This window comes from Stenella coeruleoalba, assembly GCF_951394435.1.
Source record: "Stenella coeruleoalba genome assembly, chromosome: 2".
NCBI lineage: Eukaryota > Metazoa > Chordata > Mammalia > Artiodactyla > Delphinidae > Stenella > Stenella coeruleoalba.
Window position 1 is genome coordinate 115,091,300 of NC_137147.1, and position 25,336 is coordinate 115,116,635.

Sequence of the window (25,336 nt, forward strand, 5' to 3'; positions counted from 1 at the left end):
GAGAAAGTGCTTTGTAAAACCACTTGCTGGTTATTATATAATGGCAGGGGTAGTGTCTTTCTCAACTGTATACTCTTCATCTCCCAGCAGTACCTTGTGTTCAGGAGACAATTTTATAGATATTTTCTGAATGATTGAGTAGGGGGAAAAAGAAGCAAACAGCAAATGTTTTATGTCATATATAATGTGATGTAAATTTTTTTTTTTTTTGCTGCACCACACGGCGTGCAGAATCCTGGTTCTCTGACCAGGGATCGAACCCTCAACCCTTGCAGTGGAAGCATGGAGTCTTAACCAATGGACTGCCAGGGAAGTCCACCTTTGCCATATATTTATTGCAGGTGTTCTTTGTGCCAGGCATTGTGCTGCAGGAGTGTCCTCAGGTGTGCTTGAACTCCAGAAGCATAGGCTTAGAGCATAGATAAGTTGTAGTACTCCTTCAATCTGCATTCAAGGAGGATCTGCCTTCTCCAGTATATTGACTTTCCTAGTTCCTTTGGAAGGTGGACTCTCATTGAGGTGTCATTAAACATCTGAATATACATTTAAGCGTCCTTGTTCTTACTGAATACACATCAAGAACATCCGATGACTTGTGTTCTGATTCATGTGTTTTACACGCTTGAGTATTTTGGTCAGTGTGGTAGTTATGTTACTCATTATAAATTAATAAACTGACATTCTGAGTTACTCACCAGTCTCTGCAAATTGTGTTAATGTGAGATCACTTCTGAGAAATGATGACATTCTTTCTGATTCTTTTTTTTTGGGAGCAAATAATTTTTATTATTATTTTTTTCTTTTACAAATGCACCGAAGAACCATGCAATGCTGCCAGCATTGGATGCAATCCTGGGCCACAAGTCTGCACATTCCCTTGCAACTGGTCCTGTGATGGCAGAACCTTTCATCTCACCTTTATTGTTTACTATGACCCCTGCATTATCTTCAAATAAAGAAACACACCATCTTTTCTCCGGTATCACTTTCCTTGTCGAATTACCACTGCTGGATGTACCTTCTTTCTGAGCTCTGGTTTGCCTTTTTTGACTGTGGCCATCACCATGTCACTCACACCAGCAGCAGGAAGTCTACTCAGTCGTTCCTTGATCCCCTTCACAGAGATGCTATACAGATTTTTGGCTCCTGTTTTGTCAGCACAATTGATCACAGCTCCAACCAGAAGACCCAAGGAAATCTGGAATTTCGCACCAGAGGACCCACCACGTCCTCGGTTTGACATCTTGAGCGCCCTCTTTCTGATTCTTGATGTACAAATTACTTGCCTAAGGAATAGCCTCTGGAATTTGTTGAGTTTACCAAAGTAATGTTACCTTTTGAGTTCTCCTGGTGTCTGGTTGGTTTGCATGGACTTTCTTTGAAAATACAGTATAATCAAATTTCCAGACAAGTCACAGTTCCTACAACGGGTAAAGAAAAATAAAGAACCAATACTGTTCTTAGATTTGAAAATATTAGCGATAGTGGTTCTATTCTCACTGGACATTTTGAGATTCACTCACAACGCTTTGAGATTCACCCATGCTGATGTACTTAGCTCTGATTCATTCTATTTTCTCTGCTGTACATATTCATATAGCAGAATGAACTTATGAATATACCACAATTTTTCATGTATTTATTCTATTGCTAGTAGACATTCTGTTACTTTCAGTAACAGAATGCTTTTACTTGCTTTTACAAATCATGCTGCTTGAACACTCTTGTTCATGTCTCTCAGTGCACGTGTGGATACAAAGGTTTCTTTAAAAAATCTAGGTTTGAAACTGCTGTGCCAGATTGGATACAAATATTCAAATTTACTAGGTTATTTTCAAGTGTTTATACCATTCTTAGTGGATTTTGAGGCCAAAAATGAATCAATAAATGCTACAATTCATAGTAAGTTTGTAAACATGAAGTTTACAAAAGAAACTTTTGAACAGATTTTCAGGCAAAAATGATGGGAAGCTCTGTAATTTAGGACAAATAGAATCTGTATTTTATTGATTTTGTACAAGTAAAACAAGATGGTTTCAAAAAGGAGGTAGAACGATGAACATCTGAGAGTTGAATTTCAATGAATTGTTAATTCATTTGCCTCTAGTCTAGATGGTCTGTTAAGAATTTTTCCCACAGCGACATAAAACTATTGAAGCTTTCATATAATTTTCTTGCAAAGCACAAGACCTCTTATAAACCAAGTTTTCTTACCCCCAAAAAAAAATTGCAAAAAAAAGCTTTTCTTATGAAATTGATAAATTTTATCACAGGGATCAAAACTATAGAGGAACCATTCAGAGGAATACTCTTCAAATAAAAAGACGCACAAGTACACTATTGCTAAAGAGCTTGAAAACCGTCCTGAGAGTTAACGACAACCATGATGTTCTGCAGGACCCAGAAAGGGATGCTGACAGGCTGAGTGTATTATGACAATGTTGGATGCCGAATAATATCAACAGTGTACAACGTGGAAGAAACATTGCCACTGCCTGGGAATTGTGGGAGACACTTGACTTTACATATGGATATAGCCATTGAGGAATTGTCTTAGTTTCCTGGAGCCATTGCAAAAAATTACAACAACCTGTTCTGGAAACCAGAAGTCCAAAATCAGCTTTACTGGGCTGAAATCAAGGTTTGGCAGGGTCACATTCCCTCCAGAGGTATTAGGGGAGGTCTATTTCTTGGCTCTTTCAGCTTGTGGTGGCTGGTCTGTGACTTAAAACCATTGATGTTTTTGCATCAATTTCAAGCAACTCATGCTTTCTTTGGCCTGTAACTGCATCACTCCAGTCTCTGCTGCTGTCCTGAGATGGAGCTGGTATACCAATTTAAGAATATGTGGATTAGGACCTACTGAATGTGGAGGCACAAACCACCCACAAGCACCCCAGCTCCCACTTTGGGGAAATGAAACCCACATCTACATCAAGAAAGTAGTCACAAGATGTATTACAGATCTCAGAAGCAAGGGGACGCAATGAGCCAGGGGGAGAGCAGCCCATCTCTGGTCCTGAGCGAGCAGGAGGTAGAAAGCAGGGTAGCAAGGATCTATTACCTATAAGGTGGTTGGGGTGGAGGTCACTAACTTTTCTGGTGTTTACCTCTAAGTGGGAAAAGTAAAATGGAAACTTGTGGCAGGAATCCTAAACTCAAGTCCTTACCTAAATGTCCATAATCTAGGTGTGCACAGGGTTATCATATTGCAAAATGCCTAGGCAACAACTCAGAAAAACAAAAGTTGTGTTTCTCATCATATGTCCTCACATAGCCTTTTCTTCTGTGTGTGGTCAACTTTATGTCTGCTTTCCTCTTATAAGATTACATGTGATGGAGTTTAGGACCCAAGTGGACTACCCAGAATAATCGCCTCATCTCAAGATCCTTAATTTAATCACATCTCAAAAACTTTACCAGGTAACATTCACAGTTTTCAGGGATTAGGGCCTGATATCTTCGGGGGCCACCCTTCAGCCCACTCCAGGGGCAGAGCGGGAGTTACCAAGATGTATGTGTGCAGAACTGCACGATGACTTTTTATTTTGCTTATCACTTAAATTTCATGTTGCAAGAAGAAAGATTTTTTAAAAATTCAATCAATAACACTTTGTGGGCATAATGTAGACTTACGTAGGGTTATTGGGAAAGATATTGACGGAGCTCCAGCTAACTTACAATGAGAAAGAGCTTTGTCACATGAATCAAAGAGGTGGCTCTTGTGTGTCAAACAACAAAATGCTTTCTCACAAAGAATAGCTGTACTTTAACTCTTAATCTTCATTTGGCATTGAAGGAAGTACTGAAGATTGTGCATAAGAACAAATCGGGGTCTCTGTGTGCACATCTTTTCATGCTGACAGGAGAAACACATAGTTAGGGCGACACTGATCTCCTCCAGTGAGGGCACTGTTCTGGAATGTGGGAATGGTACATTTTTGTCTTTGAAATGGGGAATGAAATTAAAATAATTTTTTTCATAATGCCATTTACATCTAAACTCATAAATCTCAGTATCTTGAAGAGTGAAAACCAGGGATCTAAACTCTCACGTTATAGGCAAAATATTTCTATGATGAACACTCAGGACGAGATAGCAGGATTTCTTAAGCTGAACTGTTGTGTGAAGAGTTTGATTGCTGGGAGTTTGTTTACCAATAGTTAATGGTTTTCTTCTCTTGTTAGAGAAACACATGAAGAAAAACACAATATAAAGTTGGAGATACACACACACACACACACACACACATATATATATATGTATCCATACCCACATTTGGGCACTGCAGCAGACCATGAAACAATACTTTCTAGAGCTATGGTCAATAAAGGAGTGAAAAAAAGTTATCTTCCAAGCAGAAATATTTACCCTTTGGCTTTCGATTGTGGTTGCTGGTCAACATAGTGTTCAACAGGGCGGTGAAAATAGTATTCAGTGAGAAACCACTTCGTGTTCTGATAAAAATTTAATTTAATTTTTAAATTTTTAAAACCACTTTATGAAGCTATGATTGACACATAAAAAGCTGTATATATATTGAAGGTATACAAATCTGTGAGTTTGAAGATAAGCGTACACCTGTGAAACCATCATTTCCATTAAAGCCATAAATATCCATTACCACCCAAAGGGGAAACCACTTCATTTTCTATTTGATTTTCCAAACTTGTATAAAAGAGGTGTCCAATATTTACTGCCATTCCTGACCACCTGAACTCTGTGCTCAATAACTCTGTGTTTAGTAAAAATACAGAGGAAGGTAAACCATATGAGGAGGAAAGACAAGATGTATAATCTGACCTGTGGCCCAAACTATAGGACACTGAGCCAGATGGAGGGATGTTGGTGAAAGATTGCAAAGGGTGTCATTTCTATAGCTGATGAAACGTTTCTATTCATGTTAATTTAAAATATTTTATTTTTTAGAGTTGCTATATGATCCAGCAATCCCACTCCTGGGTATATACTGGACAAAACTATAATTAAAAAAGATACATGCACCCCTATGTTCATAGCAGCGGTATTTACAATAGCCAAGACATGGAAACAACCTAAATGTCTATCAACAGATGAATGTATGAAGAAGATGTGGTACATATATACAATGGAATACTACTCAGCCATAAAAAGAATGAAATAATGCCATTTGCAGCAACATGGATGGAGCTAGAGATTATCATACTAAGTGAAGTAAGTCAGAAAGAGAAAGACAAATACCATATGATATCACTTATACGTGGAATCTAAAATATGACACAAATGAACCTATCTATGAAACAGAAACAGATTCACAGACATCAAGAATAGACTTGTGGTTGCCAAGGGGGAGGGTGGTGGGGGAATGAAGTGGGAGTTTGGGATTAGCAGATGCAAACTATTATATATAGAATGGATAGACAATAAGGTCCTACTATATAGCTCAGGGAACCATATTCAGTATCCTGTGATAAACCATAATGGAAAAGAGTATGAAAAAGAGTATGTATATATGTATAACTGAATCACTTTGCTGTGTAGCAGAAACTACCACAACATGGTAAATCAACTATACTTCAATAAAGAAACATAAAAATAAAAAAATTACTTTTATGTTTTTAGCATAACAAATTTATCATTTATAATATAATATTGTTAGTATTTATTAATAATTTTTTATCATTTATTTTTGTCTACCAATACTATTCTCTATCAATTATTCTTGTCATTGATACAGTGTTAATACTCTTAATTTTAGTAATATTTTAATTTTAATAAAAGTTAATACCGATTTTATTTGCTTTACCTAAAACCAGTGGTCCACATTTGTGCTGAGTGAGCATTAAGCTCTCTGCACATGGAAAAATTTGAGAAACACTTCCCCATCTAGTCCTACTCCTAGCTAGGCACTGGAGAAAAACGATGAACAAAACATGCTATTCCTAATATCAAGGACTTGAAATCTAACTGGTAATTTATATGCATAAATTACCAGAATAATGAGGCAATGTATGATTTCTAATTATACAAAGAAATTTGTATTTGCCAAGGGTCAGGACTAAAGTCAGGAGAGAGTTTTCTTGACTATATCACTGTATCAGTAGTCTTTAAAAATTTTAACCTTTAATGGTTAGTGTGAAGAATTTTAAACAATATGAAAAAGAAGAGTATAGTCTGGTGAGCCACCATTTGCTCACTACACAAGTTCGGTAATGATTAAATCCATGGCCATTCCTATCTGATATATATTGCCAACCACTTCTTCCCACCCTACTCCCTGGATTATTCTGAAGCAAATCTCAGACATATTGTTTCATCTATAAATATTATCAGAGTATCTTTAAAAGATATGTGCTCTTTAAAAAATATAACCTACTATATCATTAAATTACATAAAAGTTACTTACTTTCTAATCTTTGATCAGTGTTCCAAATTTCCCCGATTGTCTTATAAACATGTGTGCATGCACATGAGCTCATGTGTTCTTCTGCATGCTTCTGCATGGGTGTGCATGTGTGTGTTTATACTTGGTTTGTTGGAAATAGTATGCAAACAATCCATATATTATATTGATTGATTTATCTCTTCAGTGTCTTTTTTTTGTTTTTTTTTTTGCAATACGCGGGCCTCTCACTGTTGTGGCCTCTCCCGTTGCGGAGCACAGGCTCCGGACGCGCAGGCTCAGCGGCCATGGCTCACGGGCCCAGCCGCTCCGCAACCGCTGCGCCACCATGGAAGCCCTTAAGTGTATTTTTAAATCTATGGTTTCCTTTTCCCTTTCCCTTTTTTTTTTCTTTTGTGTGACCATTAAGAAAAAAAAAATTATGTAGTCAAATTGATCCATTCTTGCCTTACTGCTTCTGGACTCTGCGTCATGATTAGGGAAGATTTCCCCAGTCTCAGATTAGATACATTCACACACGTTTTCTTCTGCATGTTTTCATACTTTATATTTAAACCTCTGACACATTTGGAATTTATTCTAGCATAAGGTGTGAAGAATGGATCTAATTTTGTATTTTTCCAGATGACTGTCCAAATTTCCCAGCACCATTTATAAAACGTCCACTCCCACAATTCTCTTTTTAATTTTCTCACCTGGTCAAAGGAGAGTAGTAGTGTGAGAGAGATGGACAAATATTATTCAGACATTATAACAAATAAAGCAATCCATGTGTACAGATGCAGAAAAATGTCTTTCATATATCAGTAAATTAAAAAAAGATGCAGAGGTGAATACATTATGAATCAGGGACTTCCCTGGTAGTCCAGTGTGTAAGACTCCACGCTCCCATTGCAGGGGCCCTGGGTTCGATCCCTTGTCGGGGAACTAGATCCCTCATGCATGCCGCAACTAAGAAGAAGTCCGCATGCTGCAACTAAGAAAAAGCCCTAACGCTGCAACGAAGATCCCGCATGCTGCAACTAAGACCCGGCGCAGCCAAAATAAATAAATAAGTATTAAAAAAATTATGAATCAACTTTTGTTTAAAAATTATATATATATGAAAATATCTGGAAGGATATTCTTCAAACTGTCAGTAATGGTTAAGTGGTTACCTCTAGATGTGGGATAGAGGGGATTGAGTTTTAATTTTTATCTTTGTATACTTTAGTATTTATTTATTTTTTTTACAATGAGCACATATTATATTGGCTCAAAAAATTGAAATCTGGGGACTTCTCTGGTGGTCCAGTGGTTAAGACTGCGCTCCCAATGCAGGGGTTGCAGGTTCGATCCCTGGTTGGGGACCTAATACCACATCCCACATGCTGTGCAGGGTGGCCAAAGGAAAAAAAAAAAAGTAGAAGTTTAAAAAAATTGAAATCTGAAATAATAGGTCATTAACATATCATGAACTGCATTCAACAAACGTTTACTGAGTTCCACTGTGTGCTAGGTTTGCTTGTATGCTCTGTGTATGTTTCTCAACGCCGCACTTTCAAATCATCCACCTTCTCTGTTTCTCAGTTTCCTACTCTCTGAAAAAAGAAAGCGTCAGAATGTACTTAGAATGAACAATTAGGAGACCTGGATTCTTGTCCTCACCCCTCTGGGCTAGCTTGTGAATTTGGGTTAGTGTATGGCTTCTCTGACCCTCAGCTTCTGCACCTGTTAAATGGGGGTTTGGATCAGGTCCTCTCTGCATTGTGTTGTCCCTCTCTGGAATTCTGTGGTCTGACAATATTTCCATGTACTCTGCATTCACCATGTGACCAGTCCCATTCTAGCCAGGCTGGCCAATTCCATCAGTCCCTGACAATCCAGCCTGACTGGAAAATAGTATTCAGTGAACATTTACTCTGTCTGGTTATGCACATTCTGCAGACCAGGAGAGTGATTTATTTAATTTATATTTAATTATTATCATAGTTGGCAAATGGCAGGAAAATTTTGAGGAGGGGAATTAAAAAGGGATTATATAAGCCCCCTGAGTAATAAGGGTTTTTTTTTCTTGGTTAGTGAAGTTATTCTGTTTCCTTCAATACATTTTTTTGGATAATAAGTTTTTAATTAATTTATTTATTTTTGGCTGTGCTCGGTCTTCGTTTCTGTGCGAGGGCTTTCTCTAGTTGTGGCAAGCGGTGGCCACTCTTCATCGCGGTGTGCGGGCCTCTCACTATCGTGGCCTCTCTTGTTGCGGAGCACAGCCTCCAGACGCGCAGGCTCAGCAGTTGTGGCTCACGGGCCTAGTTGCTCTGTGGCATGTGGGATCCTCCCAGACCAGGGCTCGAACCTGTATCCCCTGCATTAGCAGGCAGATTCTCAACGACTGCGCCACCAGGGAAGCCCCCAATAAGTTTTTAATATAGCCTTTTTTTAGTTTTATGAGTACAGTGTGATTATGTTATAAATGCATTCAACTTAAGCAAATGCAGCTAAATGCATGTGATTCTAGTGCTTATTTTGCATACAGCATGGACTTTATATGCAAGTTGACTTCCTCATCTGGTACTTAGCTGAAGAAATAGCTATCTAGGCAAGTGCCCTCTTGTTGGACATTTAGATGATTTCCAGTGTTTTGCTGTTGCAAATAATGTTACAATGACCTGCCTTGTGAAATCTCTCTGAATGTCTCTGAATTGAAAACAGACTCTTAAAAGAATGTCAAGCAATCAGAGAATAAGTACTGTGAACATTATTGTCTGGGTTTTGCCCTCGCTTTCCAAGATTATCAGCAGCCCATAAAGCAGCTGAGGCCTCAGCTGCATAACAGATGGGCAAAGCCCACAGGGGCTGAATGTGGACTTAATACACCGGATGGAGGAAGAAAGGCAGACACAGGAGTTTAAGATTGCCATGGAAACATGCTTCCTGGCTAAATATACATCTTGGTGTCTGACCCATGTCTCAGAGTCTATGATGACCTGTATATGTGGAGTGAGGTCCCACTTTGAGCTCAGCAGTTTCCGAGGAGATGCTGCAGTCCCCAGCAGCCTTTGCCCTCTCCCTTATGACTCAGGAAGACCAGTTGGAGTTGTCCTCACACATGAACAGAAAAGCCATGAAATATTAATGATTTGTTACTGACTCTGTGGCAAACACTTGGAGAACATCACCTTCCAAATCAATAAGATTTTCACCATGCATAAGAGTGCCCCGAAGTCACATCATTATCCTTCTGGGTACAGGGTGGGAGGCCTAGGAGCACAGACCAGAGGAAGATGCCAACCTGGGAGGGTCATAGTCCCTTTTCTCAATGTTTTTATTGCAGAACAAGTTCAATCAGTGTCAAAGAAGAGGAGCGTGTTACTCATCAAACAACTCAAGACTTGGAGAAGCCCGATAGGTCACCGATTTTTCCACATACAAATGTTAGGAAAAGGGATGTGGTAGAATTTTAACATATTTTATCTTTGTTTACACGCACTCATTACAGTAAATTTGGAGAGTGTAGAAAGATATTAAAATTATTCAGTAAAAAGTTTTTCCCATTTCCACTCCACAGTGGGGTGGAAAGTTCACAGCGTTTCCATATATCCTCTGCCCCCTCAACATGCATAGCCTCCCCTATTATCAACATCCCCCACCAGAGTGGTACATTTGTTACAGTCAATAATTTACACTGACACGTCACCATAACCCAAAGTCTCGTTTACCTTAGGGTTTACTCTTGGTGTTGTATAGTCTATGGGTTTGGACAAATGTATAAAGACATAGGTCTACTGTACACCTGTCATACAGATTAGTTTCACTGCCTTAAAAATCCTCTGTGCTTTGTCTACTCATCCCTTAATCTTAAGTTACATGTATCTTTATATTTAAAGTGGGTTTCTTGTAGACAATTTATAGCTAAATCTTTTTTATTTTGGCTGCACTACGTGGCTTGCGGGATCTTAGCTCCCTGACCAGGGATGGAACCTGGCCCCTGGCAGTGGAAGCGCGGAGTCTTAACCACTGAACCACCAGAGAATTCCCTTAAGTCTTGTTTTTTGATCCACTCTGTCAAAGTCTATCTTTTAATTGGTGTGTTTACACCATTGACATTTAAAGTGACTATTGGTATAGTTGGATTAATATCTACCATATTTGTTTCTATCTTCTATTCCTTGCCCTTGTTCTTTATTCCTATTTTTGTCTTCCACTCTTTTTCTGTTATTTGTGGTTTTAATTGAGCATTTTATATGATTCCATTTTCTCTCCTTTCTTAGCATATCAATTATATTTCTTCAATTTTTTTTTTTAGTGGTTGCCCTGGATAGAATTTGCAATGTACATTTACAGATAATGCAAGTCTACTTTCAAATAACACTATACTGCTTCGCAAGTAGTGCAAGTACCTTATAAAAACAAAATATTCCTAATTCCTTCCTTCTGTCCCTTGCTTGTACCTTATATTACTGCTGTCATTTATCTCACTCATACAGAAGCATATGGAAGTGTATATGCTTATATATACAATTGCATATGCTTATATTGTATATATAATAAACATACATAATCAAGTACATTGTCGCTATTGTTATTTGTAACAAACTATTATCTGTGAAATCAGCTAAGAATAAGAAAAGTAAGGGCTTCCCTGGTGGCGCAGTGGTTGAGAGTCCGCCTGTAGATGCAGGGGACACAGGTTCGTGCCCTGGTCCGGGAAGATCCCACATGCCGCGGAGCGGCTGGGCCCGTGAGCCATGGCCGCTGAGCCTGCGCGTCCGGAGCCTGTGCTCCGCAACGGGAGAGGCCACAACAGTGAGAGGACGGCATACTGGAAAAAAAAAAAAAAAAGAATAAGAAAAGTAAAAATTTTTATTTACCTGCATGTATTACTTCTCTAACTCTCTTCCTTTCTTTATGTGGATCTGAGTTTCTGACCCATATCGATTTCCTTCTGTTGGAGGAGGTCATCCAAAGGATGTGATCACAGGATGATGTGTGAACAGGACCAGGGAAATGGGAGGCTCTTCACCCCACCCCTGGCCTTGGCATGTATGCTCTGCCCACCGTTCCCACAGTGGGAGCCATTTTCAAGGATGTAGCTTTGAGAGTGATCTGTTGCTGAGACCATCTGGACAGTATGTGTGACAGAACCCTGTTCAGGCTTCTATATAAACTTTAAGATTATGGTGGGCAGGTGTGGAGATGGACTTCTCTTGCGGTGCCCAAGAAAAGCCTCAGACAAGCCTCAAGATAACTTTCTTACCGAGTTAGGTCGCGTGGACCCCTACTTGAGCCCTAGCTGGCCTCAGAGGGGAAGGTTCTTTTTCCATTCAAGTTCGTGCAGCCAAAACCGAAACCAAAGCTGAGATGGAAGCAAGGCAACCTTTATTCAATGGCCAGAGGATGGAGAAGCAGGAACTTAGTTCGCAAATCAACTTCTCGCCCACGGGGATGATTCAGGCAAGATCTTAAGGGCAAGGTTAATGAGGGCGAGGCATCTACATTGGTTTTCCGGGAATGGCCGTGATTCTTCCTGGAACTGGGCTGCCACCTCCTTTCTGCCCTTGTATGGTTGTTGGCATCTGGGTGGGAAGCGGGGTCGAAGCATTCTGGTGCAGATGGCTGAGATCCTAGTATTATAATGAGATGGTAATGAGCTGCAGGGCGGCTTTGTCGCGCTTGTGAAGCTGAACCAGTTTGCCGCAGTTTTCCTGTGGTTGGAGTCTTGCTCCTGTGCTCTGAACACAGCTAGAGGATATGGTTAGTTGTGGTTTTCTGCCAGTTTACCTGGAGGGAGGGGCCGGGGTATGGTTCTGGGGCCACAGCCTTGGTACCAAGTTCCCGTGCTTGTTAAACCTACCGCCTACCAGACTGGAGTGTCTGCCTCTTCCTTCCGTCTCTCCTCACCCTCTGTGTCCGAGGGCCCCTTTCAGATTTCACCCGGGAAGCTCCAGGTTGTTGGTTTTGAACCAACACCTTCTCTCTGAAGAAACTTCTTTTAACATTTCAAAGCAAGACTGCTGGCAACACAACCTCTCAATTTTTTGTTTGCCTTAGAAAGTATTTTTGGTAATTCCCTGGTGGTCCAGTGGTTAGGACAACGAGCTCTCACTATTGAGGACCCGGGTTTGATCCTTGGTCGGGGAACTAAGGTACCACAAGCCGTGCGGTGTGGCCAAAAAAAGAAAGTAAAAGGTATTCTTCACTTTCGCAAGCTAACTTCTTAGAATACAGAATCCTAGGTTGGCATTCATTTTTTTCTCTCAACACTTCAAATATTTCACTCCATGCTCTTCTTGCTTTCATCATGGTTTCTGAAGAAAAGGTGGATGTAATTTTTATCTTTGCTCCTCTAGAGGGAAGGCATTTTTTCCCTCTGGCTCCTTTTAAGATTTTTATCTTTGATTTTGTTCAGTTGGAATATTATATGCCTAATAACCCCCGCCCCCCCACCCCCACCCCCCGCCGTTATCCTGTCTGTTCTCTAAGCTTCCTGTATCTGCTATTTGGTAGCTGTCATTAATTTAGGGAAATTCTCAGTCATTATGGTACCAAGCCCAGGTTTAATCTGCTCGCTGCCCGACAGGCCAATATATTGTGGGATAAGTTGCAGCAAGGAATGATGACTTTATTCAGAAAGCCAGCAGGCCCAGAAGATGGCAGACACTCGAGTGCCTCAAAGAACCATCTTCCCCCAGTCAGAATTCCGGCTCCTTTTATACAGAGGAAGGGGAGGGGGCGGGGCCCACCGCAATGTCACCCATTGGTGGGAGCAGGACCGCTAACAGCCAATTCCAAACGGCCTGCGCTAAGGGTCGCGTGCCCCTGCCCCACCCCTATTACAATCATTGCTTTGAATATTTCTTCTGTTCCTTTCTCGCTTCTCTTCTCGGTATTCCCATTACTTGGATGTTATACCTTTTGTAGTTGTCCCACAGTTCTTGGATCTTCTGTTCCGTTTTTTTGTCTTTTTTTCTCTTTGCCTTTCAGTTTTGGAAGTCTCTATCATCACTCTCAGAGGTTCCTTCCTCAGCCCTGTCCAGTCTACTAGTGAGCCTATCAAAGGCATTCTTTATTTTTATTACAGTGTTCTTGATTTCTAGCATTTCTTTTTGATTTTTTCTTAGAATTTCCATCTCTCTGCTTACATGATCCATTTGTCTTGCACGTTGTCTACTTTTTTCCATTAGAGCCCTTATCATGTTAATCATAACTGTTTTAAATTCAATATCTGCTAATTTCAACATCCCTGCAATGTATGAGTGTGGTTCTGATGCTTGCTCTGTCTCTTCAAACTGCCTTTTGCCTTTCAGTGTGCCTTGTAATTTTTTTGTTGAAAGCTGGACATGATATACTGGGTAGAAGGAATGGCAGGAAAGAGACCTTTGGTGATGTGGTGGTGAGGTGTAGGGGTAGGGGAGGTGTTCTGTGGTCCTGTGATTAGGTCTCAGGCTTTCCGTGAGGCTGTGCTCCTTGGCTGTGAACTTTGCAAGTGCCTCTCAGTCCCAGCCCTCTTAAGTGGGGGTGGGGGGCTTAGGAGGGACTGGAGGGAGATAGAGTTGGGTGTTTCCCTTCCCCTGGGCTAGTTAGGCTATGACAAAAACCCAATAGGTTCGTCTCTGGCAAGGCAGTTTCTCTTGAGGGCAGGCCTTGTTAAGAAGAATAGAATGCTCTGGCATTTTTCAAAACAGCCAGTTTCCCCCTCCTCCTACAGGAAGCATGAGTGGATTTTTCTCTGATCTTCACTGTGAGAACCTGGTCAAGCCTCTGGAGGCAAAAACTCACACCAATGTGGGGACCCCCTAAGGCTGGGTCTCCTGGAGTTTTTATCTCACAGACGGGTCCACACTGAGCCTCCAGCAATTCATCAATTATAGTTCAGGTTTTCCAGCCCCAGCACTGGTTCCTGTGGAGGTTTCTACTCAAGCGTTTCTGCTTCAGTAAATTGTGATTCTCGGTATCTGCATGTCTCTCCAATGCTGGGAGCAGCAATTTGTCCTGTGACCTCACTTCTTTTATGAATCTAAGAAGAGTTGTTAATTTTTCAGTTTGTTCAGCTTTTCACCTGTTAGAATGGAGTGGTGACTTCCAAACTCCTTTTATGCTGGACTGGAAACTGGAAGTCTCAGAAATGTATTTTTAAAGTGTCTGTAGACATCCTTACAAGATGTGAACATTGTTAACAATCTTGATGCACTTCCATGTATATGCATATAGATACATATTGTGTGTGCATATCATTTCTACATACATATACAATATATACTACTGCTTTCACAGAATTTTACTGAAGTTTGTACATCTTTGTATTGAGATTTCATACTTCATTCCCATTTGTATTTTTCTATGTCATTAAATAATCTCGTTAACAGGAGTTAACATTCAATTATCTAGGTGTAACTAAAAGATGAGGCATGGTAGAAAACTCATCTGTGACATCAAGGAAAGTTGGCTATGAAAAAAGGGTCAATTATCCATGAAATTTTAAGATGACATAAAATTATTTTAGTTCAGTTAAATAGTACATATTGAATACTCTGGCCCTGTCATCTGCATTGAGGATACAGACATGAAGAGAACATAGAGTTTGGCTTGAGGGGCATATACCTAGTTAAGGAGAAGACTGAAAAAGAGAGAATGATAACAAAAATGGTAAGTGCCTGGGCATACATGTGTATATACGGTATCCAGATGGACAGGATATTTGGGGATGAAAGGACAAGCACTTCACCCAGCTGGGGTGGCTTCCTTAAGTTGGGAACACATGAGCTGAGTTTTTTTTTTTGTGTGTACACATTTAGTTTTATTATAACAAAGCAACTTGTACACTTTTAACGTTTAAAACTGAGCATCATCTTTCCTTTCCAGTGAAACAAAAAGAAAAATTTAAAAATAAACAGGAACAAAATTACAATAAAGAATGTCAATTGCAAATAAGATCCTACAGGTTCTGCTGATTCACCCATTGAGTGGCAGGGCTCAAGTCATCTTTAGGAGAGAATTTTATTTTAAAAATGTCATCTTAAACTGCAAGGATGTCCGTTAAACATCACAATTAAACATGCCACAGGAGAAGCCGTATTGTCAAAATGCCCACTTAACCCACCCAAACATCTCAAACCCACCCTTTGCTGACCTTCTATAACCCCATTTTTAAAAGTTTTTTTTTCTTTCTTTAAACAAGAGAAAGTAGACAGATACACGTTGGTAAATGCTAACTGTCCATATTCACATAGAGACACAGTGTAATCTCTGAGCCCAGTATACAGAGAAGGGAGGAAAAAAGCTAGAATTCTATACACTACTACACAGGGGCCTAGCACCCTCCAGCTTCCAGCAGAGCTAAGGGAGCTGAAGGTTTTTCTTTTTTCCCACAGAGCATGGTGGTGTTGATTCCATAAAGTTTTTGTTGAGACAGGAAGGGATAAAAATGAATTTGGAACAGAAAGGGGTAGAGATTCTTTTCCCACTGAATTCTGCTCAAGGTATTTCCCCCCCAAATAAGTTGTGAGCCATGGTATAAGGAGAAGGAGAAAAGAGACCTTAGAAATAGGGCGACTGAGCACAAGAGGAGAAGGAGAAAAAAAAAAAAAAAAAAAGACTGCAACTTGCTCCCAGGGACTGGAGAAAATTAAAAAAGGAAGGTTGGAATCCATCAGTGTTCCATTAGTCATCTTCTCCTTCATCTTCCTCTCCTTCCTCCCCCTCATCATCATCTGCATCTTCTTCACCTTCATCCTCATCCCCTTCTTCATCAATATCTTCCAATCCTTCTTCCTCTTCATCATCATCATCATCTTCTTCTCCTTCCCCTTCCTCATCATCCATGTCCGGAACCAAGTAGTACTGTAATGGATTTGGCCAAATATCATCTTTGATGACCTCTCCTAACTCATCTGCACCTGCATCAGAATGATCAGTAAACCAGGTGAAGAAGCTTTCTGGGTCCTCATGCTGTCTTTTCCTGCTGGCTTTATTCTGCGTTTGACTTGAACGTTTTGTCAAATCCTTTCCGGATTTCCATTTGATTCCAGTGGACTTTAAAGATGGATCACCACTCTCATTCAGATGAAATTCTTTGGAGAGAACTTTATTTTCAAAGTAAGGGTTTTCGTCAAAATAAAAATCTATTCTGTTACCTGATTTAATATCTTCAAATTCTGTCACTTCGACTCTTGTCAAATAACGCAGCGCCCTCCCCAAGCAGTGCAGACACTTGTGGATGGTTAGCAAACGTTGCTCCCCCCAAATTTGGGATATTGGCGATCAATTCCGACCTCTTCTGAAAAAATGGTTGGCGGAGTTTGTTATATTTCTGTTCTACTTTCAAAATCTCCTCACTGGCTTGTTCGCTAAGTCTGTCTATTTCATTTTGTACTTCATTAATATGTTCAATTGCTTCTTGTTCTTTTTCTGAGGTCTCCTCAGCCCCGACGTGGTTGGAGTTGAGCACCTTTTTACTGACTTTGGCCGCGAGCGCCGACACGGTGCTGCTCCGCGGTCGAGGGGGCGGGGGGAGCGAGGAGGGGAGAGAAGGGAAGGCGAAGGGGGCGGGCCGCGGCTTCCCCTCACGCCACACGCGCGGGCGCCGGGTCCGTCCGGCCGCCTCCTCCCCGCGCTCGCTCGCTCGCTTGCCCTCCCCCTGGCTCGCGCGCGCTGCCCTCGCGGCCTGACGACGAGGGAGGGGCTGAGGCTGCGTGCCGGGCTCCCGCTTACTGATGGGAGGCGGCGGCGGGCAGGTAGGCGGCTCTGCTCCCTCACTCACGCTCCGCGCTCCAGCTCGCGGCTCCAGCTCCCCGAGCCGCCTCCTCCTCCGCTTCCTCCTCACGGCGAGGGGCGGGCGGCAGAGCCATGAGCTGAGTTTTTAACGCTGATAAGTATTCAGCCAGATGAAGGGAGTCTTAACGGAGGTAACAGCTGGGCAGAGCTGGAGGCATGGAACCAGGCAGGGTACTGGATGGCAGTACCATGAAGACTGACGGGGCACTGACAGACGAAAAGTTAAGAACTGGGTTAGTAGGAGTTATTATTTTCATTTTGGGCTCAAAGTCTTGTGTTTTCCTGAAAAGAGAATAGAAACTCATGGTTATAATTCTATGTAAAAGCATAGTCCACTGCATGTCAGTCCCTGGTGAAGCCAAGCCTTACCAATCAGACTATGGTCCAGGAATCCTCTTTTAGAAGGTATGGGACAAGGGTCAGTTTTTTTGTTTTTTTGTTTTTTTTCCGGTACGCGGGCCTCTCACTGTTGTGGCCTCTCCCGTTGCGGAGCACAGGCTCCGGAAGCGCAGGCTCAGCGGCCATGGCTCACGGGCCCAGCCGCTCCGCGGCATGTGGGATCTTCCTGGACCAGGGCACGAACCCGTGTCCCCTGCATCGGCAGGCGGACTCTCAACCACTGCGCCACCAGGGAAGCCCACAAGGGTCAGTTTTTATAGGATTTTCATGAAACGTAGAATTTAAAATGAAAGTTTTGTACTTGAAGAAGATAAATTTCATTTATCTGAAAAATTTATTTACCTGGCTTCCGTAGAAACAGAGCTTTCATTTTCTTAAAATTAGAAAAATGTTGTCTAACAGTAAATATTGAACATAACCTCAATATAGAAAATGCGAGCATCTCTGCTTGAAACAAGGGTGTGTGTGTATGTGTGTGCGTGCGTGTGCGTGTACCGAAGCATCCAGAACTCAAGTGATGTAGCGTGTCCTTTACCTGGAGGACTAGAGTTACAGAACACAGTTTACAAAGTATTGACTTAGAACAGAGAACTATGAGAGATGAAGGAACTTACAGATGATTTAATGAATTGTCCAGACACTTCATGTTAGAAATAAGAATTCTAAGAGTTGGCAAGGCATTGTAACTTTTTTTTTCCCCGGGGAATGAGACCAAATGATGTGTCAGGCACTTCTAAAAATTCTGATGACTTAATTTCACCACATGCTTTCTTTTGCCCAGAAAGGAACTTGACATAATGGGACCATCTTGGGCCTCAATTCAGGACATTTAATAAAATACCAAGTATAAAATTTGTTATTTTTGGAGCACTTTCTGTATATCCTATACTGTGAAAGCATTTTCTATTCATTATCTTAAATTTTTTAAAGATTGTGATAAAATACATATAACAAATTTTTCATCTTAACCACTTTTAAGTATACAGTTTAACAGCATTAGGTAATTCACATTGTTGTGCAACCATCACCACCATCCAGCTCCCGAACTCTTTTTATCTTGCAAAACTGAAACTCGGTACCCATTAAGGAACAACTCCCATTCCCCTCCTGCCAGCCCCTGGCAACCACCATTCCACTTTCTGTCTCTATGAACTTGACTACTCTTGGTACTTTATATAACTGGAATTATACAGTATCTGTCCTTTAATGGCTGGCTTATTCCACTTAGCATAATATCCTCCAAGTTTATCCATGTCGCAGCATGTATCAGAATTCCCTTCTTTTTAAGGCTGGGTAGTATTCCATTGTATGTATATACCACCTTTTGCTTATCCATTCATCTGTTGATGAACGCTTGGGTTGCTTCCTGCTCTTGGCTATTGTGAATAATGTTGCTATAAACATGTGTTTAAAAACATCTTTTTAAGTCCCTGTTTCTAAGTTTTTAGGCATATACTCATAAATGGAATTTCTGGATCAAATGGTAATTCTATTTTTAATTTTTTAGAGAACAACCTTACTGTTTTTCATAGCAACAGCACCGATTTACATTTTCACCAATGGTGCACAGCAGTTCCAGCTTCTCTACATCCTTGCCAACGCTTGGTATTTTGTTTCATTTTGAAAATAATAGCCATCCTAATGGGTGTGCTGTGGTATCTTATTGTGGTTTTGATTTGCACTTCTCTAGTGATTAGTGATGTTGAGCACCTTTTCATGTGCTTACTGACATTTGTATGTTTTCTTTGGAGAAATACCAATTCAAGTCCTTTGTCCATTTTTCAGTTGGGTTGCTTTTGTGGTTGTTGTTGTTGAGTTGTAAGGGTTCTTCATGTATTCTTGATACTAACCCTTTATGAAATAGATCACTTGCAAATATTTTCTCCCGTTCTCTGGGTTGCCTTTCCACTCTGTTGATTGTGTCCTTTGATGCACAGAAGCTTTTAATTTGATGTAGTCCAGTTAATCTTTTTTTTTTTTTTGCTTTTGTTGCTTTGTTCTTTTTGTGACATATCCAAGAAATAAACACCAAATCCAATACCATGAAACTTTCCCCCTCTGTTTTCTTATAATAGTTTTATAGGGTTCACTCTTATATTTAGGTCTTTGCTCCATTTGGAGTTAATTTTTGTATATGGTGTAAGGTAAGGGTTGCACTTCATTCTTTTGCGTGTAGATATCCGGTTTTCCCAACATCATTTGTTGAAGCCACGTGACTTTCTTAAAGCCACACAGCTAGATGGTAGCGAAGATGGGTCCAAACCCCAGTTCCCTGTTTCCAAGTTTTTAGGACTTCCCCTCTATTCTCTGTCAGTGCCCCATTGCCCATTGTTTTAGGTAACTCAGGTATTACTATCATCACACAGAGGTGTGATGGAGCTTACACTCTGAATACACTTGCATTTTAAAGGAATAATTTGTTGCCCATAATATTTTTAAATAAAGAGATCAACCCCTGCTCCCTGCTCAAACGGTCATCCAGTTTCCCCCCTACTTCACCATTCTACTGAGTTTGGAAAGGAGGCAAAGAAAATCACAAAAATAGTCACTTGTCATTTGTACTTTGCTTCACATAATTATCCTTACTAAATCACGGGGCCCCTTAAGCACCAAGCATCTTTCCACAGGGAAAGAAAATAGCCTTGCTCAATGAGCTGTAAATATTTGAAAATATGAATTATGAAATGATTAATATGAGAGGTCCAAACTTAGCTAACTTAATTTCTATACTACATTCTATCTACTGAGACTCTCTTTGATCATGATTCTAGTTTGATTCATAGCTAAACTGTCTTCTATCTAATTTTCTTTGCAGGAGTTGGAACTTAATATATCTCAGAGGGAAAGATTTATGAGTAAAAATCATAAGAGTAAAAATATTTAAAAATCACTTTCAAAATGTGTTAAACAGGACAAATTTCATTCTGTGTAAGTCTGTGTAACTCTATGAATATTGGGTCTCACAGAGTCCAGGCTCTGCCGGGTGTTGTATTTAAAGAAACATAACCTAGAAATGAAAAGTAATTAGAATATTCCAATGTTATCAATCATATGCCTATTGATTAACACCAAAGTAGATTCAATTCATCACCTACATTTCTTTCAATCTATGGCTTTTTCACACTTTGCAACTGTCCTTCCAGCTGAATCAAATGTCCTCCCTAACACCTATCCAGTGACCTTTTATATTTTACTCCTCCATTTCCTTCTAGAATCCATTTTCTTCCTCAGGTATTTCCTTCTTCAAAGACTGTACTGCTTTGCACAATAAAGGCGATAGGAATGAACACCTCTCATCACCTTCACCCTCACCAATGATGGGCCACCATCATTCCGGCCCAAATTGCTACATCAACATCTAAATGGTCTCCTTGCTTCCACCCCAGCCCCTTACAGAAACCAGATGGTCCTTTAAAAATGTATGTTGGTCTGGTCTTACCTTTCCTCCTCCCCTGAGTTTACTGTCTGTTTCCCCTACTAGACAGTACTCCTTGATGGTGGGGAATTTTGTCTGTTTCCCTGCTGTATCCCCAGGGAAGACAACAGCGATGACAGGTAGATGAGAGGCACCCTACATTTGTTGAGTGAAAAACTGAGCTTATTAAAAAACTTCTTACTTCTTTTGTAAATACTGTTTTTTTTTTTCTGTAGAGAATCCTCTCTTAAAAGTTGGCATGATTTAGGCTTCATATTACAGAAAAGACAGCTTGCTTTATTTCACATAAATGAGTAGCTTATGTACATTTTGAACATGGCCAATACGATACCAATAAGGCTTCACAACCAATGATGTGAGCAAATCCTATACTCAAGGAAAACAAATTCTATATCTCTGGCTGCTTTCCTACCACTACCTGACATGTCACAATTCATAAATATATATATATATTTTTTTTTCTAGTAGTTTTCTTTTAATAAAGGGGGGACTAAGAAGAAAGAAGTGGCTTAAAAAATAAGGAAGTTAATGTGTTCCTATTACTGGAAATACAGAGGTAGCCAGATTCTAGCAGCTGGATGATGGCCTTGAGCTTGAAGGTGCTTTTCATGTCTCTCTCTGACAACTGGTACTATGTGTGGACACTTCCTGTGCCCCACCTCATATCCTCTGAGTCCACCTTTAATCTAGCCATGGATGCAGGAGTCAGTTCTGCCCAAGTGTATAAGCACCTTGCCTCAGCTGCACAGTGTATTTTTTACTTTCTGCTTCTCTGATACCAGATATGGGACTCTTCTGGGAACAAGCTTGTCCAACTAGTGAACCAGTGAATGGTCCAGTCACAGAATCATCACTTCTTTTGTGAAGCCTCTGTGAGGCAGCTAAACCAACTGGAGGACCAGCTGGACACTTTTGCATACGCAAATGTGCAAGTGTGAAATTAACCTTCAGTGCTCCAACCTTTGACCAACAGGAGATGGAAACTGGCAGATAAGCGTTTCACTCCTCCAATGCTTGGGTGACATTTCTCAGTCCAATTCTATACAATTCCTCAGAGCTTCCCAGCAGGACCAATGTCCAGTTGCCAACAACAGTGACTAGTTTGATACCGTACCCTTGAATTTACTTTTCTATTTCATTCTTCAGAGTCTCCCTACTCTTGTTCCCTGGGCTCATTTACCAAAATAAACTACCTATGTGTAAACCCTTGCCTCAGGCTCTGCTTTCAGGGGAAAACCTAGGCTATGACAGCTGGCACCATAAAGGGCCCTGGAAACGAGTCACTCAGGATGGATTCTATGACTGCATCGTTCACTGGTCAGATGGCAATGAGGACCCCATTGTTGGTAGAAAGTAGGATGGTGCTAGGCCTTGGCATGCAGTATCATTATGACTAGTAAAACCTCCTATGATGGAGAATTGGGATGAAGAGCAGATGGAAGGTGAAACACTGGCTTAAGTGAGGGAAATCTAGGTTAAGACAGTAAACTTTGTGTTCATGCTGGTCCTCTTCATGGTTGTAAAATGGCTGCTGGTAGCAAACAGGGCTATTTAATGATTCCTCATTCATGTCCAGAAGAGAAAAAGTAATTTTTTCTTTAGTGTGATCTTGTGGACCTCCTTGAGCCAATTTCTGCTGCAAAGAAATGCTGTTAGGCTTGAGTTTCTGGATGGATCTTGGACCAGGGCACTGGAAATTATTTACTGGAATTACTGATTGGGTTTACTTAGGTCATTCATGGGCCACTTATGGGGTTCACATCTTTTCCAAATGTTTCCAAACTTCACAGTTTCGAAGGAGACTAGATTGGATGTTAGAGGATCACCTACAATATTCACTACACCCTTCTTCTCCTGGTCCCTTTGATGAACGTCTCATCTTCCTTGGGAAACTTGTTTAACCTCTCTGTGTGTCAGTATTCTCATAAATAAAAAGGTACTTACTTTGAAGAGTTGTTGTGAAGATTAAATAAGTTAGAACACCTAAGTGGCCTAGAATAGTGCCTGGCACATAATAGGCACTCAATAATGTCAGCTATTATTAATATTGTTGAACATATAAATGTGTGTATATACATTCGCATATATATTAGTATATTTAAAACACATTTTATATTTATCTATTTGTTATTGGATTTCACTTCCAGTCATCTCTGTGTTTCCAGTGCTTGAAGTGAATAAAGATCTGCTGAATGAATGAATGAATGAACAAATAGAATATATGTCATATACATATCTGGAAGGGAGAGATTGCTGTGGAGAGCTGGGGGAGGAAGTAAGGTGGTCTGGGCAGGTTTACTGGAAGAAGTGGAATCTCAGCAGGCACATGCAGGATAAATTAGCTTTTTATAAGGTTGAGGATTAGAAACAATATTAGTATGAGGAATTGTGTGTGTAAAGATACAGAAGAGAAAATAAGTACAAAATATTTGAGGGAACAGACCGATTTGGGTAGAATGGAAGGTGTGGCAATGGACATGAGACTATTCCAACAGGAGAAGAGTGATTTTATGGAAAGAACCCAAGCTTTGGAATTTTACCATGATTTGACTCTTAACCCTATTGCTTACTGGTTGTGTGGCCTTAGATATATTACCTGACCATTCTAAGCTTGTTTTTTTTTTTTTTTTAATCTGGAAAATGAAAATAAAGTGCATAAATTGCAGTGTTTTGGGGAAAATTAGCAAAAATATACATAGAATGCCTTTCAAATGGTAAGCACATGATAAAAGCAGCTGTTAAAATCGATTGTTATACTGGCAGGTAGTGTTAAATTTTTTTTTTTTTAATACAGGAAGGGTGGCATTTTAACATCGTTTGATAGTAGTATAATTGAACCATCAAAATTTACGGAGTGCTAAAATCCAGGAAATGAACCAGCAAGTCTGGCAGACACGGCCAATGCATGGAAATCACTGCCTTCTTTGGGAAGCAGCAGAAGGTAATGGAAATATTTAAAATCCTGTGATAGGATTTTGTGGATTCCTTTTTTAGATTTAGTTTTAAAATTCTGCTTTCAGGCAGACAGTTGCTTTCTTTATGGAATTGTTTGGTTTTTCTGCAGTATCAGGTGACACTTTCCTTTCTAAAAGCCAACAATCAAGTCTTTATCAGTAAGTTCATATATTGACTTTTGCCATGGTCAAGTCCGAAGTTCTTCCCTGTCAGTAGAGTGAGTGGAAGAGATTCTGATTCTTTTGCATCTTAATTATTTCTACTGATAAAGCTGTAGCTAGAAGAGACTTTATCATTATCACATTATTCTTAGGCAAAGGCCCACAAAGAGTAAACATCAGTATTGTAAATAAATTCATTTTTATCATTTTTTTTAAGATTCTGCATTTATATCTTATGATATTTGTCTTTGTCTGACTTACTTCACTTAGTATGATGATCTCTAGGTCCATCCATGTTGCTGCAAATGGTATTATTTCATTCTCTAGGTCCATCCATGTTGCTGCAAATGGTATTATTTCATTCTTTTTAATGGCTGGGCAACATTCCATTGTATATACGTAACAGAAACAGACTCACAGACTTAGAGAACGAACTTATGGTTACCAGGGGGAAGGAGGGGGGGAGGGATAGATTGGGAGGTTGGGATTGACATGTACACACTGCTATATTTAAAATAGATAACCAACAAGGACCTACTGTATAGCACAGGGAACTCTGCTCAATATTCTGTAATAACTTAAATGCGAAAAGAACTTGAAAAAGAATAGATACATGTATATGTATAATGGAATCTCTTTGCTGTACACCTGAAACTAACACAACATTGTAAATCAACTATATTCCAATATAAAATAAAAATAAAATAAAAAAAAACATTAAGTGAAAAAGAAAAGGGTGAACACCAGTGCTTTTCAGAATGTGCTGGTTTTATAGCTTCAGTTGTGACTCACCCTTTGCAGCCACAAACCACCGGCTGCCTGATGCCCTCTCAGCTCTCATTTTGGTATTCTTTGGACCTTTTAAAACACAAATTGATTATGGATTTTCCCATTTCTACTCTAATTACCTTAACCTTTGCTATTCTAGGCAAGCAATTTAGGAGTCCACTGCACTTACATTCCAAAAATGAAAATAAAAAGTGAAAGTGTTCCCCTCAATGCATTTGTATTCCTGAAGTGAATTGTCATAATTTAGAATTCTGTGGGAGGAGGACACAGAAAACTTGACAGTTGCCACTCATGTTTCCTGAAGAAAATATGACCAAAACCACCTTTGATTAAGTGAGTTTTATCTCTTGGGGCTTGAGGGGTAGGAAAAGGTCATTTGGTTTCTACAGAAAAATTTTGGTGAGAGATGTGCCTTGAATTTAAATAACTTACATATCTGACTCAAAATTAGTCTCAAAAG

At 40.1% G+C, this 25,336-nt stretch overlaps 2 protein-coding genes and 1 pseudogene across 3 annotated transcripts in view; 1 reads left to right on the forward strand and 2 right to left on the reverse strand.

Moving 5' to 3' along the window:
* Positions 1-713: 713 nt before the first annotated feature.
* LOC307182365 (large ribosomal subunit protein uL14-like) lies at positions 714-1,243 on the reverse strand (annotated as a pseudogene). The gene has a single exon. The product of its transcript is annotated as a large ribosomal subunit protein uL14-like (transcript).
* Positions 1,244-15,649: 14,406 nt separating this feature from the next.
* LOC307182366 (protein SET-like) lies at positions 15,650-20,867 on the reverse strand (the record flags this gene model as incomplete). The annotated part of the gene is given in 3 exon segments (XM_079913604.1): positions 15,650-16,552; positions 16,554-17,213; positions 20,848-20,867. Coding segments are annotated over 3 exon segments (1,209 nt in total). The 3' UTR covers positions 15,650-16,023.
* Positions 17,084-25,336, forward strand: part of SV2B (synaptic vesicle glycoprotein 2B) — a 204,363-nt gene continuing 196,110 nt past the window's right edge. The window contains exons 1-2 of the mRNA XM_079911967.1: positions 17,084-17,369; positions 23,766-23,912. The gene's annotated coding sequence lies outside the window, so the exon portion shown is untranslated. The remainder of the gene's footprint in view (positions 17,370-23,765; positions 23,913-25,336) is intronic.